This window comes from Anabas testudineus, chromosome 14 (genome assembly GCF_900324465.2).
Source record: "Anabas testudineus chromosome 14, fAnaTes1.2, whole genome shotgun sequence".
Classification (NCBI taxonomy): Eukaryota; Metazoa; Chordata; class Actinopteri; order Anabantiformes; family Anabantidae; genus Anabas; species Anabas testudineus.
In genome coordinates, this window is record NC_046623.1 from 5210955 (window position 1) to 5228307 (window position 17353).

The 17353-nt window shown below is 41.7% G+C and overlaps 1 protein-coding gene across 2 annotated transcripts in view; it reads right to left on the bottom strand.

The window, feature by feature from the left end:
* abr (ABR activator of RhoGEF and GTPase) overlaps positions 1–17353 on the bottom strand; it is a 97192-nt gene that overhangs the window by 74898 nt on the left and 4941 nt on the right. Inside the window, exon 1 of one of the 2 annotated variants that reach the window (XM_026370473.1) lies at positions 6071–6217. The exons of the other annotated variant lie outside the window; for it this stretch is intronic. Coding sequence (XP_026226258.1) covers positions 6071–6131 — 61 coding nt within the window. The 5' untranslated portion in view covers positions 6132–6217. Of the gene's footprint in view, positions 1–6070; positions 6218–17353 lie in introns of those variants that run through there. 2 annotated transcript variants of the gene reach the window in all.

A 17353-nucleotide genomic window follows, 5' to 3' on the forward strand; every position in this document is an offset into this window, starting at 1 on the left:
ATTTTTTCGCAGAGCACAAGGTGCACAATTCCATGTGTGCTCCCACTATTATTTTTTATATCCAAACAGAAGAGCCCCATTATTGCCTAGAAAACTCAGGTGAAGAACAAGTGATGTGTTATTGTTGTTGGTGCTCTCTACGTTCTTTTTCGGTCAAAAAATGGTTTTCTTTATGAAAGTGTATTGCGTGATATTTAAAAAGCTCGAGCGGTCTGTGTGTTTTGCTGTTCAGACTAGGTAAACAATAAGCTTTTGATGACTTTTCCATTTCAGCTACATCAACTCCATTTTAATTTACTGGTAATAATTTGGGAAAAATCACCATTAGAATAATTTCTTCCTGACGTTCAGTCGTAGCAATATATAAGGCCTTTGCTCTAGCTTGCTTGTTGTGTGTGAAAGAGTCACAACAACATACTCCGCTGAGCCAAAAGCTTCATCTTTTATTCACAAGGCTGTCAGTGAATGAACCCAGGCGGCCATGGTTCAGAGGAACCCCAGCAAGGATGTTGGCAAGCGAGCAGATAAGTTAGTGTTACGACTTGGTGCCAAATTTTTCTTTCACTGCTTTCAGCTGGATTCAATCACTTGAACAGTGAGAAATGATCCATATACACTACCCATGGTTTAAAGAAGTGAAAATAAAGCCCATTACATAAGCACAAAACCCCCTAACAGGGCCAACAGCAGGAGGAGGAGGATGCTTGAACACAAAGCAGAGAAGAATGGGATGGCAGAGGAGCGGGACAGGACGGCATTACATAACAACACAGCTTTAGGCTGACTCAGATACTTTGTCCTTCCTGGTTTGTGTGTGAAGGCAGATTTAAGTGTCTGCTTCTGTAGCTACAGAACAGCAAGGACAAGGAAAAGCTTCATCTATTGATCAGGGTAATGGAGGAGTGGAGAGTGGTGTAGTGGGAAGACCACGTTTTGAGACTTGACAAGCAGCACAGATTAATTTAAACAACACAAAATGTCACTACTACAAAGCAAAACCATCCTCTCTGGCTCTACAACATTTACACTGTGCTGTGTTGAGGGCAGCCAAGGGTAACTTTCCTGTTAATCGTTCATTCATCACGTAGACAGAGGTCTACCTGATAGCTACAGTAAGCATCTTGAGGTCACCAAGGTACCAAACAGTCTGAAAACAAAAACAAAACTTAAAAATCATTATTTCAAGTCGATGTGTCATCAGAATGAATCTGAAGCTGTTATTTTAATGTAAAAATGTACAAACTGGGGCTGTAATTGGGGTTTTAAGTTGACTTTTTGGCTGTCTGTATTCCCCCATGTGGTCAAGCTGCTATTGATTTTGTGTTTGGAAACACCATCGCATCACAGTTATCTGGACTTGTTTCTACAGGCACTGTGGGTAGAGAGGGAGAGAGGAAGGTGGTTTGGATTAGAAGTAGATTTGGTAAGGTGGGATAAATGACACATCCCCTAGACATTTTAAACTCACAACACTGCTGGGAAGCTATCCAAATCACTTTGCCGTGCCCCTGTTTGCTGTAGCAGACCATGTGATAGCCATCTAACTACTAACATTAAACACTTAAAAGACAGAACTAGGACTGGGTCGAAGCCAGCCAGGAGCAGCTAGACAGTAATGACGCTCCATCCATTACAGTTTATGTGCCGCAGAGGGGAACAAAACCAAAAGGTCTGACAGCCTGGGAAACCCGCTACCTTACTGAGAAATGCCTGAGCATAACCTGAGAAGCATCTGTTCCATGTCTGTAGTTTTGTAGTGAGAGTGAGAGAATTACTACTAAAACATCTTTACAGTTCTGCTTAAATGAGAACAGCTATAGGTGAATGCACATAAAATCAATCACATAAAAACTGCTTTAAAACATCCTTTAAGTGATATCATCCAGTTTTTTTTTTGTTTTTTTTTTTTGTGGCAGACAGCAGATTACTGGACTATTCACCAAATACACGTTATTCCATATTACAGAAAATAAGGATTATATGGTACAAATTATTAAGCCTACAAACTGGTAACTCTGACTCGTACGGTTGAAGCTTGTTGTTGGGCTGAACTCAAGTAGCCTCAAAACTCTGTTCTGCACATCACTAACAGGATGTACAGAAAAGAGGATAGATTTTTTTCCATGTTCCCTCAGAGTGGCACATAAACTTGAGCTGTAACTTGGATTATGGAAAATCGTTTTGACATACATGCATGTGTAAGTCTCTGCATGTGCACGTGACACCTCTGCTCCTCCATGCCAAAATGCCCATATTCTGGCTCTTACATAAGCCAGCGTTCTTTTGATGTTGCTTTAGGTTCACGTGGCACTGAAGCAAGCCGTAGAGAAACCTGGCTAATATTCTGAAGGTTGCATCGCAGCTGCTAGAGCCACAAGTCAGAGTCAATCTGCTGCTCAAGCTGTGGAGGTGGCAGTACCACTGCAGGCACAGAAACTTTGGGCTTGGAGGCAAACATGCACTTGAGACATCCTGTGAAGTTTTCTGCAAAATTAATATTAAGTGAAACCAAAATGGCCCTGTAGATGAAAAAATATGGTGCAACTACAAGTTCCTTCAATTTATACTAGCAGTACAGCACAAATAGCACATTTGCAATTGTAGTTTTACTTCTAGAAATATCCCCTAAATGTAGAAGACTGCTCCTGAGCTTTCCCATTTTTAAAGACCAACTTGCTCATAAAAAAGTGTTTAACAAAGAGTCCAAGGTCAGTGGTAACGAGGGTACAATTTGGCTTTATGCCTTTCAACACAAATATTTCTATTCGGACTACACTTACTCATCAGTGAATGATAAATGTGTACAAAGTAGCTGTTAAAAACCTGACCTAATGAAATAAAGAAATGAAACAATCAATATGATACGCCACACAAGGTTTACTATTTGGTTAGACAGAAAATTGAGACACTGGCACCACTGAAATGCTTCTAAAATCTGATCATGGGTAAAAAACCTACTAGCTACTGACTACACAAATGAGGCAGAAGAGATCTGATGGGAGACCTGGACGAAGTTTTGATCTGGTTTTGTTTTATGTACTGATGGGAGCACATACGGCTCTGCAACTTCATTTGTGCCACTTTTATTATCTATATTAGTATTACAGTGTATGTGCAATTGCCTAAGAGTGTATTATGTGACCTTCAGATACAGTTGTATGAAAGTGGAAGATAGATGCTCGAGGCCTAACAGTGGTACTAGCCAGTAGACTTCAGCCTCTTGGGGGAACAATGCGGCTGTGGCTTTGAGCATCCACTCCCACTTTACTTTAATGATGTGTGGTCACTGCTTAACACTGAGCCATTAACATAGTTTCAGTGGCCGAAGAGAAAGGATGCAATTACAGCCTCATGTTTGGTAATCCGCTACATAACCGAGGAAGCACTGGTGTATAATGTTTAGAAAGGCTGGGACTGCGGCGTCACACACCACTAACAACAAGAATGAGTCACCTTTCACAATTATGTTTGTTGTGTCCAGGCTCTGAACTGGTGAATGGACTACTTTAGTGTCAGTGTAGTGGTACAGAGAAAGCCTACTGAGCAGTTACCCTTAAAAAGCTCACAAGTGGTGTGTAGTGGTGTATTTTTTTTTTCTTCCCCTGAGTGCAGGAAAGGGGGTCAGGTCAGCAGAGCTAGACGTGCCAATTTACTTACACAATACACACAGGCACACAAAGTATCACAGTAGGATAAAAGGAAAGGGATGATGAAATGACAGGTGCATAAAAGGATTGTGCCCTTTTCCCTCAGAAGAGCTCAAAGTAAAGCCTGGATTGCGCCTGTTGTAATGTTAATAGTCTGTCTGTGTATTGTACACATCCTGCCTCTCACAGAATTTCAAATGTGTTGGAGCACATTCGATGCCAAGTTATGATCTATTCTGTTTCTGTTCACAGCAATGCCAGAGCCAAAATAGTAATTTAAAAATAGTACACAGACTAAGTCCCTGGTGACAGAAATTCATTATTATACAGTTACATTGACCTGATCCATTTTTTGAAAATGTACTAATTTGGTTCTGAGATAATCTAGTGCTATGACGAGAGTTAGACCAACAGATCAATACTGCTTTAATATCTTTATGCTAAATATGAATATATAGCCAATGGACAGTTAGCTTAGCTTAGCATTAAGGGTTTGCACAGAGAGGCCAAGAATCCAAGAATCAGCGTTGGTCACTGAAGTTAGTTTTGCGTAGTGGCCAAACTGCGTTACTTTAACTTCTGCATGGCTCACAGAAGCCATGAATCCAAGCCCAGAATCGCGGCAAAGGAAGTGGCTGTAAATTGCTGAATGCATAACATCCCAATAAATTGAGTCTTGTTATTATCATAATTTGATTCAATCCATTTTGATTTGCCCAGTCCAGAAGAACAATAGGATCACCTTATTTTATCCCCATTCATGTGTGCAGGGAGCTGACAGATGAGACTGGAGGTCACTAATGCACTTGTTCTATGAGGCCAAAAGCATGGAAGCATGTGGATCCACTGTGACTGAGCATCACATGACCAATGAGCAGAATCAAGCAGGTCTATCTAAAAACAATTACACAATGAATACATTTCATATTGAAATTAATTATAACCATGAATGATTTGTTCATTGGATAAATAAAAAAATGAGGTCAGAATTAATATTAGTAAAGATTGAATCCAGGGAGCTAGAAAAGTTTAGGACTATTCAGGAAATACCTTTAAAATTCAGGTTGGTGTTGACAAATGATTCAGAATCAGCCTTGACCTACAGATTTTCTGTGTTACTGGGAGAGTTAGCAGCATGACTTGAATATAGATACTGAGGTGCAATAGGTCCAAGCTGAGGTTTGTTAAAGTCAATCAACACTTCTTGAAACTAAACAGCAATCCCACTATGCAAAATACCTGGATCAATTGTTGAATACAAATTCTGACTTCTGTCACACTGCAAACAAGTGCAAAATGATCTTGAAATTATCCATTCTTCATTCAATACTTAGCTCTGCAAAGTATTAAGCAGTATGCAATAATGACATAACTATTTACAAATGCACTTTGTGCAAGGCATTAATTATTCGTAATTAGCGAACAAGCAGACCCCGGTGCGTGCTTCTCTCGTGTAGCTGCCTTCAGTGTCTTTGCCAGAGTCCTGAGATTAAGTAACAGCTTCCCTCCGACATTGTATACACATCTAACAACATGCTTGTACTCTGTGTTTCTTTATCACACTCGCACGCCATCTCCCTCTTCCTCCCTGCAGATTAAGGCATGGTAACAACGGTGACACAATAGAGCAAATCCCAAAAGGCTGTGTCATGTGTCCGAAAGTCCCAACACGCACACAGCATCTCACACAGAAACGGCACACACAGCTGCGCTCGCCGGGAAAACTGGTTCCCACTCACTGAGCTGAAAAAGAGCACAAAAATCTCATTGTTTATTCAGCTATGCTAATTATTCAATTTAAAATACTGCTTTTGAACAAAGTGTTGGCTAAAATATAGTATAAAACCAAAAAAAGTCAAGCTAAATCACTAAGGAAAGCAGAGGCAGCTGTTTTTAATTCACTGCTGTTGCTCATTGTAACCTGAAAACGCTGCCAACACCTGATCTGAAAACCCAGTCAAAGTGACCCAGCATCCAGTATGACCTGTCAGACTGTGTCTACAGCACAGCAGGAGGACCACAGTAAAAGTGGCGGATTGTGTCCTCAATAGCATGGACATGAGAGTTCTTCCTCCTGGTTGCAAGTATGACTCACAGTCTCCCACACTGTAACTCTCCAGGTTTTCCCCTGCTAATGTTCCTACTAGCCAGCAAAAAGCCTGACAACAGCAGAGAGGAGCTGCTGCGAATGCCGGGGAATGAGAGCTAAAGAAGGAGTGGGGGGTGGGAGGCTTAAGCGCCTTGTTCTAGACAGCCAGAGAGATGCACACTAATTGGAAGTCCTGAGAAAATGCAAAGTGTTCACTGTATGCAAGTAGCCCCTGGTTGTCACACGATGGAGAAGGAGGGGTTGCTGGGTAAAAATGGCTCGATGTAAATATGTGCAGAGATTAATGGGAAGCGATGGATGGAGCGATACATACTGCTATAGAGGGTGTCGATCCAGGATAGCCGGGGCAGGCCATGAGCGCTAAGAGGTTCCATCCTTCTTTTCTCTTCCTATCTCGCCTTCTGTCTTATGTCTTCCGTCCTTTTCTGTCGCTGCTCTTCGCGTTGCCTCTTTTCTCTTACTTATCCTTGAAAAACAGCTTTCATCTCGCAGGAAGAAGCATTAAGAATCATTTGGGAAAGAATAACATTAAAAAAAAAAAAAAAGAAGAAACATCAAAAGACAACCCCGGGGTCCAACAGGCAGACGAGCGCGAGCGAAAGAGCCACAGGAGGAGTGTATGAGTGAGTGGTGTGTGTAGATCTGTGTGTGTGCATGACAGGAAGAGAGAGACAGAGAGAGAGAGAGAGAAGACAACAGGCTGGAGACGACCACCGCCAACCGTTGCTAGGGGAAGGTAGAAGCACTCCTCTCTCTTTGGCTTGCTTGCTCACTCACATCCAGCCCCCCTCCCTCTCCCTCTCCCTCTCGATTCTGCGCAAATGGCTCATCAGCCTCTCTCTCTCTCTCTCCTCCGCCTGTCTCACTCCTGACATGTCTCTTTCTCTCTCTGTGTTCGAGCAGGGGCAGAAATTCAGAAGCAAAGCATAATGTCTGTGTATAGATGTGAATTAATCTGCTGTTTCTCTCTCTGTCCTTCTCTACATTATAATGACTCAATTTCAAATCAAAAAAGTTATGCTTGTTTTGTCATACAATGTCATTGTTGTATCCGGTTTTACTCCCTTTCTGAACCAACATCGTCGTGACACTGTTTTCCCAGGTTGCAGCAAGAGATAGTCTTCATAAGAGGTTTGGTTGCCTTCTTCTGTGGACGCTTGCACGAGGAAACGTGCTACACGATGAGTTCAAGATCACTGCCGCTTGACCGACACAGACAAAACACACAACAAAGAGTCTGTTTCTCTGCTGTGTGTGAAAAAGAGAAGACAGGGTGACTGGTCCAGAGATGTCCTGTTTCAAGCTAGTCCAAACTTCAGTTCCTGTGGCAACTTGCCCTGACCCCCTTGACTAAGCAGACACTTTTTAACAACATACAAGAGACACACAAACATGTGCATGTGGCATTTGGACCAAACTAACATCATGGAAATAAAAATAATACATAAAATAAAAAATAATGGGCACTGAAACAGGAACTGAGCTACTGTCGAGAAAAACTGAAATGAGATCAGTCCTGTTCTATTATTTAAAGTTCAGTAATTACTTTTTAGGGCAACAAATGGATTTAAAACCACGTAAAACATGTACAGATGCAGAAATACACAAATTAGATGACAGCACAACGTCATCTAGATAGAAAAACAAGCCAATCATCGTCCAAGTCTAATTTACTGATTTTGAAATGATCTCTCTGTAATGTTTTAACGGGCACGTCGTTTGACACATTAGCTCTCCTGTTGCCTCCCTCCTCGAGAACCAGAGCCAGCAGTAAAACCACACAACATCCTTCCTTTTCATCATGCCTAACTATCTCTGTGTTTATGAACACATGCGCTGCATAGAGGGGCAATCAGAGACGAGCATCATGCCAGCGGCAACAAAGCCTCATGTGAAACCTCTGTCAGACCCACCCACCCCCCAAACCCCTCCGCTCTCCTCTAACCAGCATGGGGGAGGAATGACGGGAGGGTTGAGAGGCAGAAAAACTTCAATTAGGACACAAAGGCTGACAGGAGGAACCCCTGCCACTGCTCCCTCCTCCTCCCGTCTCCGCAGGCACAGCACCGGGCCCTAACCTCTTTGTTTGGCTACAGAGCTCTTATGTGCCAGCTGGAGGAAATGCATACATTCAACGACATGGCAACCTGAGAGCCCATCTACCCAGAGGTCACAACTCTCTCACTCTCTGCGTGTGTGTGTGTGTCAGACTGTGTGTGACAGAGAGAGTGTGTCGAGGCATTTAATGTAAGCCTCCATGTGTTAATGTATGTCACAATGTCATTATATATCATTATATGAATATAAATGTGTCATCATGAGGACAAATAATCAGATCGGTATTACAAAAGCATGTACAAACCCTAGGCGAGAGTGTAGATATGCGCGCACACACACACATGTAATGGGAAAGCCAAGCAGCCAAAGGGTAACACAGGGTGGGTGAGTGGCAATTCATCAAAAATAGATTCATCCACTGTACAGCTTTACACACCCCGTGTCTTAAATCTGGGACAATAGGATGCTTCTCTCTCTTACACAGACAGACAGACAGACAGACACACACACACACACACACACACACACACACACACACAGGGTTCTACTGCTTGCACTGGCATGTGCATGTACATGTACCTGTCTTTTAGGGTTTTCAGAGCAAAGCTCACCTCCCCCTCCATAACTCCTCCTCATTATTCAAGAAGCAGAGCTGAACAAAGAAAACACACAGGCAATGGTCAAAAACACACACACTCACACTATTTAAACACACGCATCAAGCTGCATGTTAGTCTTCCTTGAGTGTCACAACTCTGCTTTTATCAAATATTAACAAGCAGTCAAGCTGTGTGGTATAAAGGGTCATTACTAAGTGTCTCTGCAGCTCTTTGACAAACACACACAGCTGGCACAGTTGGTTCAGCTGAAGTGTCAGTCTGGTTGTGGATGCTGGGGGAAGCCGTCTGGCTCTTTCAACACAACAACAAAGCTCAACACATCAGCAACGGTTCATTCTCTATAAAGGTCAACATTCAACGAGCAGTCATTCACTCTATGTGAGTGTGTGTATGTGTGTGTTGGCACAGCTGAATTGAGTGCATGGATAACATCTGAAGTTCAGGCATCACAGTTCCAAATGTCTCATAATATTGAAACAGCCCCCCCCCAAAGCAGGTGCATTGTGCCCAATCACCTTCAGGTCAGGTGGACTGCACAAACATAACCATATACTCTCCCCATCTGCACACGTTCGGAAAAAAACGTGCGAGTGTGTGTTGCTAACGCGAGTGGCAAACAAACAGAAAGCAAAAAGGTTGCACGTCCTTAGTCACTGCAGCATGTAATATGGAGTATAACACACAAAAACTGCACGATCAATGCTCGCCCTGATCGTGCATGTCATCCCACTGAGGGCAAATACCATTAGAAAAAAGGGGCAGCACTGGATCATTGTGCTCTATGTTGCTCAAAGGCATATTTGAGCGAGGGGGGTCTTCTCTTTCAAACACCTTCACACGTAGGAAATCTGCTCATGTCCTGTTTTCCACCCCAACAGCAACACATGCAAAACGGCGTCGGCACAGCAAACTTCAGAGCAGCAAATACAGAACTAAACTGTCACAAAATACACAAAATATGTCACAGACTGTTAATCAAACATGGATGGAGATGGTTTGCTGGAACATACTGTGTTTAATATTCATGGTTAGGCCCAAATCTGGCTCAGAGTTAAAAAATAAAAGTCTATCTGATCGTATCAAAACATGATCACTGCCAGACTAGAGTGAGTGCATGTGTTTTTGTATAATTAGGCAGAAGGAGTGACCCACCAGCCGATCAAACCGCCATCCACCCCTCTCCCACCCCTCCATCCTTTCTATTCTCCCCAGATACCACGGCCCCACCTCGCTCCACCAAGCCAACCCATTTACCCCTCCTCAACATTTTGATGCCAACCACCAGCCTGGGGGATGATTGAGGGGGTGGTCTGTTGATAGCACTAATTTACCAGTCACCACCCCTCCTCCATCTCGTGCACTCACGAGCTGCCCCCCCTGACCCATCTCTGCTGCTCTGCTCCCCTTAACTTAGCACTGCAACTGGTGATAATAAAGTTAACTGCTAATGATAAAAGCTTGATCTGCCCCTTCTAACATTCTGCTCCTGCACGACCCAACACTCAAAGATGCTTTCTAGCCCCGCTGGTTTGTGCCTGTAACAGCGATAGAGAGAGAGAGTGGGGCTGCACACACACAGGAAGTAGACAGATGTGTTTCCAGATGAGTGGCTTCAGAAAAGTGTAATGAAGCACTCGAGCGAAACAGAATTTGTGAATACACAAATGATTTAGGGTAACTAAAATAACTGCTGGCAAACAGAGAAGACAGAATTGGTCATCATCAGAAAGGAAAACTAAATATTCACAGAAAAAAATTATAAAAAATATTTCTAGTTTAGCTGAATGTTTTTATTATTAAAGGTATAAATTAAAATAAAATACATCAGTGTACATCGCCTATAGGACAATTTATATTTGCTTTGGAAGATCTTATCACTCATTTTAGAACATTACAGCTTGAGCAACTACACACTCTATGTGCTGATATCAGCTTGCGGATATAAGTAACAAAAGAAGTGTCACCACAGCTTGTCTACTGGAGAGCAAAGACAACTTAACTTCTATTGTGTAAAAGTTGCTAGTCATCAATGACACAAACAAATGTATGAAAATCATATAGATTGTCAGTTATCATCAATTTACATATCTAATTTGTTAAATCCGTGCATGTGCATCAGTCTCCAACACCCAGTATTGCTCATGCTATAACTAATCCTAACAGAAGATGAAATATTTAACCACAATTATTTGTTTTAGTTCAACTTCCTTTCAGTGTATCCAATATATCATCACTGGCAGTCGGCCGTGTGTGGGCAGGAACACATCCCTTGAAGACAGATGACTATAATGTCTAGCTGTATGTTTTTCGCGATGTGTCCCTTTGTTTTGGGGGTTGGGCGAGATGGAAGCAGGGACGAGCAGTGACTATGCATTATTAAAAAGCCCTGAGTGCACCAGTGATGAATGTCTGCCTGGTAAAATGGGAATGCCTGAAATCATCTGGGGTTGTTTGTTATTGTCTGCTAGTTTTTTTTTTTTTGTTTTTTGTTTTTTTTATGAAATAATGTAAAAAGCCCCTCGGGTTTTATCTTTTTATATCTGCTCCCCTCTGTGTATTTCCCTTTTATCAATTCTACATTTTATCCATATAAAAAAAAGAATATACACACTTCTTCCTATAATTACTTCTATACAATTCTCCCATCCCTCCTCTCTCTACGCCTTTGTGTGTTTCTACAACATAAATACTGTTTATACAAGGTCAATTGTTAGCACTTCATCCAATTTGACCGTGTGTGCACATCGAATCATGTGCTCGGGTCGTCAAGATACCCTCTCACCTCATTTGCCCCAACTCGTTCACCATCTAATTATGTGACTCGACCCCGTCTAGCCAACAATTGTGGCATAACCGTGTGTATGTCTCTATTAAAGCAGGTCTTGATTTGTGATAATATACAGCTCTCTTACATACAAGGCTTAGGCTGTGTTGGTGTCAAAGAGAAAGACACATGAAGGGACAAAGAGACTGAGGAAAGTGTGTGTGTCTGTGTGTGTGTGTGTGTGTGTGTGTGTGTGTAAGACACACAGAGAGAGTATTCATCCTCTGCCAGCTGAATTCACTTTGATCTATTGGGGTCATTGTGGAAATCATCTAAATCATGTCGTGGGACAGACACAAGATAAAAAAAAATGCCATACATTGCCACACAGTTGCTTCAACTCTTCTTTCTTTATCATTAGTGTTTGTTTCTTTGCTTTATTGTTCTCCATTTCATCAACACACTTGAACAGGGAGCTTCAGTCAACGAACATGAAACGCGCACCATGAATAAGCTGGACAGAGAGACACTGCTATCTAAATAAAGAACTACTGCACTCTAGTGTTTCATTGTGGTCAACACAAAATGAGATAAAGGGATAAAGTCCTGTGTATGTAGTGGACAGAGATGTTATAAAAGCTTAATGGTACATGAGTGATGTGATGTGGCACAAAAACACAAATTCCCACTATTCTGCTAGTAGTCGCAGTAATGGAGTCCTCCTTTAACACCTGGAGCTTAGTGAAAACAAAACAAGAAGGTTAACCCTCATATAAAAAATGACATGAATCCTAACTCTTAAATAATCACAACACAATCTCCGCTAAGTGAAGTTTTGAAGATCTGAACATAACAGAATAAAAACTAAAGCAGCAGAGCAGATCTAGAATTCTAGATTAGTAACTCTAGGATGTAAGTCCACATGATGGTGCTGTGTTCATCTCTATAACAGCATCCCAATCCCTGTGGAGCACCTCCAGTTTGAGCGAGATCTCACTAGTGTTGCAGGGTCATTCATGCGTTCTTTAGGGTAACTTGGTTAGACAAGGATACAGCGGTCCAGGAAAGCAAAGACTGGTTTCACAGACACAGCTAATCGTAAAATGGTTACAGGTAAGTGATCTAGGTGCTGCAGATGCAAAGAGATGGCACGCCTCCTACATCATATTAATTCTATGATCAGTACCAAATACGTTACATTCACACATGCACACACTATCTGACACCTGAGAGGGACTCTCAGTAGAAAACAGAGAGTGAAAGCTGCATTTTAAGAGGCATGGGCAGAATCTCTCTCTGGTCATCAAGTTCAGCCTGTTTTCAGCTCATTAATAAATGTATGAGTGTGTCTGAACCAGAGAGCTCAGTCACAAACCACCCAAACGCTGTAGTATCTTATCACAATCTTTAGAGTTTAACTCGGAGATACAAGCACGCCAAAATACACACCGACGTTGTGGTTTTCAGTATCTTATGAACGCGTCTTGCTCTAATGCCTGGCACCTACAAAGGGTAGCACAACATAACTCGGGCTGTGAAAATTGCACAGTTAATGTTGACTAAACTCAAATGCTGAGACAGCACTGCCATGCATAGCCTTCAGATGATTTGTCAAGACCTTGTGGCTAGAGCGCAATAAAGCTTAGCAGCGAGCAGTGATCTGCTCCACAACACCAAAGAAATAACCTGAACTCAGTTGATACAACTTTCTATTTGAATGAATGTCCCTTAGGTATAATCCTATGCATGTACATTTAACCCTTGACTTGCAGGTGTAGTGTAGCCAATGTTTCCATGACACAGTGACACTCAATACCCTCAGTGCAGAGCGCTCCTTTGCTCTGGAACTCCAACAAGTCGGCTCCAACAATCAGCAGTAAACAAGTTTTCCCATACTGAAAGAGAAACCTTCTATTATGCTGCTACGTTGTGGTAACTAGAACCCAAACTGGCTTATTTTATGTGATTCTTGTAACTTTCATTTCACCTGCATTGGTGTCTTTCTTTTTAGATTTCCACCCAGAAATGAAAGTAATGAGAACTGAGAAAGTCATCATGTCATCAGGGCATTATGCTCCAGTGAAGGACACATTTTCATTAACTCCCCAGTGTGCAGTTAACAACAGAAATAACATTTGTGTGAATGACACAGAAGGGAGTGACGAACACCGCAAGAGATCATATCTTGTAGTGCAAAGAAAAAAACTCTTCAGGAGATCATAACAGGTCATGAGAAAAGTTTGCTTTGACAGCTCTGAAAGTCTGAGCGGAGTCTCCTTAATAGAGGTGATCCATGGTCCATGACGGCCTATGAAAACATTTTTCCTCTGGTCTGGACATGGCTGCCACCTGACATAGTAGTGCTGTCACAAGATGAGCAATTCATCTGGATTCATATGGACGTGCTTGCATCCACTATCTACTTAAGAGCCAAACTGTTTTCTTTTACCCTGATTCCATTATTTCTACTATTCAAACCAGCCTGAGTTAGCAGACGTACGTCTCTCACCAGTCAACCACTGCACCCAGCTTACTTCTGCAACATGTAATTACACAACCAGCTCTACTGATAAGTTTAAACCGCATATAGGGCAGGAAAGTGGCCATATGCAACATGTTTTGCAGTGACATATGATGCCCATTTAGATTTCTTCCTCTTATTGGAACAAAACATTAAGATATGACAAGGTTACGGCACTAACTGTCGCTGATTGCACTCATTATCATTTCACTAAACAGCTGTGACACCTTGTTAATGAACCGAAGGTTTTAGACAATGCTTTCAAAACAGACGCTTGATGCTACAGAGTTGATGAGTGAATTCCGCATAAATTGGCGCCTGTTAAAAGCTCTTTTTATTGCCAAGGCTGCTTATGCTACCTACCTAGCTGGATAATAACCTAGGTCAAGCTGCATTAAAGTCAAGAGCAAAAGGACAGACGCCATGTATAATGGATGAATGGCATGATCATTTTTTGATCTCCTTGGGGAAATTGTTAAGGACAGACTTTAAAGTTAAAGTTAAATAATGGTCTTTATGTGCAGCAGCATTATTATTATTGATTATTATTGAAACTGGTTTAACGCTTCAACCACTCTGCTACCAGGAGCTAACTGGCTAAATTTGAATTGCTGAGCTTGTTACTCTAAAACAGGCATGTGATTAGTTGAAAGGGGAGCGGGTGATGGCTGCTGACAAGTGGAGTGACACAGTGGAGAAAACTGCCATTATGAACTAAGATGTGTCATTTTACAGAATTAATGCAGGATTATTTATTCTAAACCTCTACCGTTATTTTTATTTTTTGGTTGTGGGGGTGGGGTGGGAGGGGGTGAGAAGCATAATCAAATAATGGTTTCATTCTGAGCCCCCCTCCACTTCGCACGGGTGTAGCAAACCGATATGTGGCTGTGCACACCCACTTGAATGCAGGGCTCCGAGGGCCCGTGTGCACGCACACAGTTCCTCACCACACTGGTGAGGTCTCCATGGCAGCCAGGCCAGTCAGCCAATGAGAAGTGGCCTCTGATTTCAGTGAGGAGAGGAAGTTTTTTCTAAATGTCAACAATAAAATACACAAAAGGAGCTTGTTGTGTCTCCGAACCTGCACCATGCAGTACATTACGTCTCTAAATTAGTACATGAAGGACATGAAATCAATACTGAATTTAATTAAGCTAACTTCAACTGTCATCATCAACATGCATGTGGACTGTCACATACCAACACATCTTAGACATAATGCAACAAGAGTGCTGTGACCTCAACTTCCAGAGGAAAACAGAAACTGGAAACAGAGAGAACAGGGAACAAGTGAGCCCCTCCTTTTGCTCTCTGTTCTAAGGCCACAGTTGAGAGCGATTTCAGCTAAATGCAACCTTCAAAGGTGAAATGCATTTATGACGTCATTTTCATACACAATGCACATATGGTTTACTCATTTAGCAAGGCTGCAACCGAGCTTTATGAATCAGTTAACTGACAGGAAAACCGCCAGTCTCACATATCCCTTTAACTTGCAGCTGCTCATCACAACTTCATTTGAATTGGGACACTTTCATGTGTTGAATGAGGTTGCATTTCCTGTGCTGTGTTCCCTAGAGTTAACCCCTAGATCCAAGTCATAATCTGTACGAAATACACTAAGTGAGATAGCTACATCTGATTGTTTGTCTAGCCTTTGTTTATACAGTGAGCTAGAGAGGGGGAATCCAGCTCCGTCTTGTCTGGAGGAGGGAACAGCAGCAGGGCTTGTTAGTGGATGGAGTGATATGAGAAACATTTTCCAGCTTTGCCATGTCCAGAATCCTGAACCCCAGGGAGGTCCACACCTTTGTTGATTCTAGGACTGAATTACAGGCAGTGTGCCAGTGTCCCACAAACAGTAAGGTAGCGGGAAATCGTCATTGTTAACAATAACCTTGAGTTCATATTGTTGTCAGGATCCGATTAACTACACTCCAACTCGGTGGCTGTTTATTTCCAACTTCCTGTCTTCTACTTTCATTTGACAGAACGGGGGGACACTGTGAGAAACAGTGTGTTGAAACCAAGTGTTTACTGTTAATCACATCATAGTTTGACACATCTAATGAATCTATGTGACACCATAACCAGCGTCATGCATTGTTGGAACCTAAACTCCGTTCATTTCTTCATTTGTGTGAGGTGACAGTAACTATACTGTGTCATATTAAAAATTAGGAGGACCTTACCACTCCTGCTATAATCACCAGGTACCAAATGGTCAAGTTATTAAGAGAAAACAGGGGAAGCTGGTATAAATGTAACTGCCCATGTACATGTTTGCTTATGTACACTGGCCTGTGCACTTTGCAAGATGCATGTATAGATAAGCACCAGGCAGCATTCAAGCTTTCGCATTTGCAGCGCAAGTCCTGGCTTGCATTTCACACCTTTACAGTAGAACTTAAGGGAAGGCCTTTGCGCATAATGTACCATATATCTTCTACATCCACCTAATAAAATGATGCTGCAAAACCCACACCTCCTCCTCTATCACCAAGACACCCTGCAATGCCTCCCCGTGCAACTGCAGCGACACATTCATCACCAAGGCAACGAGGGGACAAGTCAGACGATAAATACTAGTTTTGATGACTTTGAGTAATGGACTCTTTGGCTGAAAAGATTTTAGATTTGAAGTGCAACAAAAAAACAAAAGCAATGATTTGCAAATAGTGCAAAGAAAAACACATGAAATGCTGAAACTATCAAATGTAATTTTATTTGAAAAATATGCTTATTTTTTTTATCAGCCAGACAGACAAAAAAAAGCTGAGATAAGGGGATTGAAGTGTTGCATTTTCCCTTTTGTGTCTGTTAGTACTGAATGCTACTTGAAGGTTATTTTTTGTTCATTCTTGATTAATATGGAGTCTGAGCTGCTCAACAGTTTCCTTCATATGTGCTAAATGTTTTAGCTGGTGACAGGTGGACTACAAGCAAACCAGTTTAGCACCTGACTTCTAGCATAAGTGCAGGATGTGGTTTAGCCTTAAGGTTAAAAGTTGTTGCCTGTATGGCAGGATATGCATCGCTCAGCATTAATGATGTCTATAGTCCATCTCCCCTTTAGCCCGAAGGCTTCAGTGTCCAGGATTTCCAAAAGAAAATTCTCATCATGCTGGGGCCCAAAGATCTCTGCCTTTTTCTCTGAATATTTGAATTATATTATGTACCAAAGATAATATAATCATCTAATTATTTGCAATTGTATATTGATAAATGTTATTCTTAAGCTGAACTATTTGTACACACTGTGTAATAGTGGCACACTGCTTCCACTATTCCTTACAGCAGTTGGGTTCAGTTTTCCAAATTAACATAATTTTCTAGCTACCTGAACATAAGAAGTATAATTCCATTGTTGGGGGAACATGAAATCAAATCACTAGGTGGGTGTGCAATTACTGTATAACACTAAACCTTTCCAAGCAGACAATAAATCAAACTACAGTTGCAAAAGCATTTTTGAGCCACGTAAAAAAAATCTACCACAGGATCAGCCTCTTGAATTATGTGGGACTAACAAAATTATGGCTGCAACTATTTCTTATTTTCATTTTAGATTAATCTTCCTCCATGAGTTATTAAATCATTCATTGCCCGTTGTTTCACTAATCAATACTA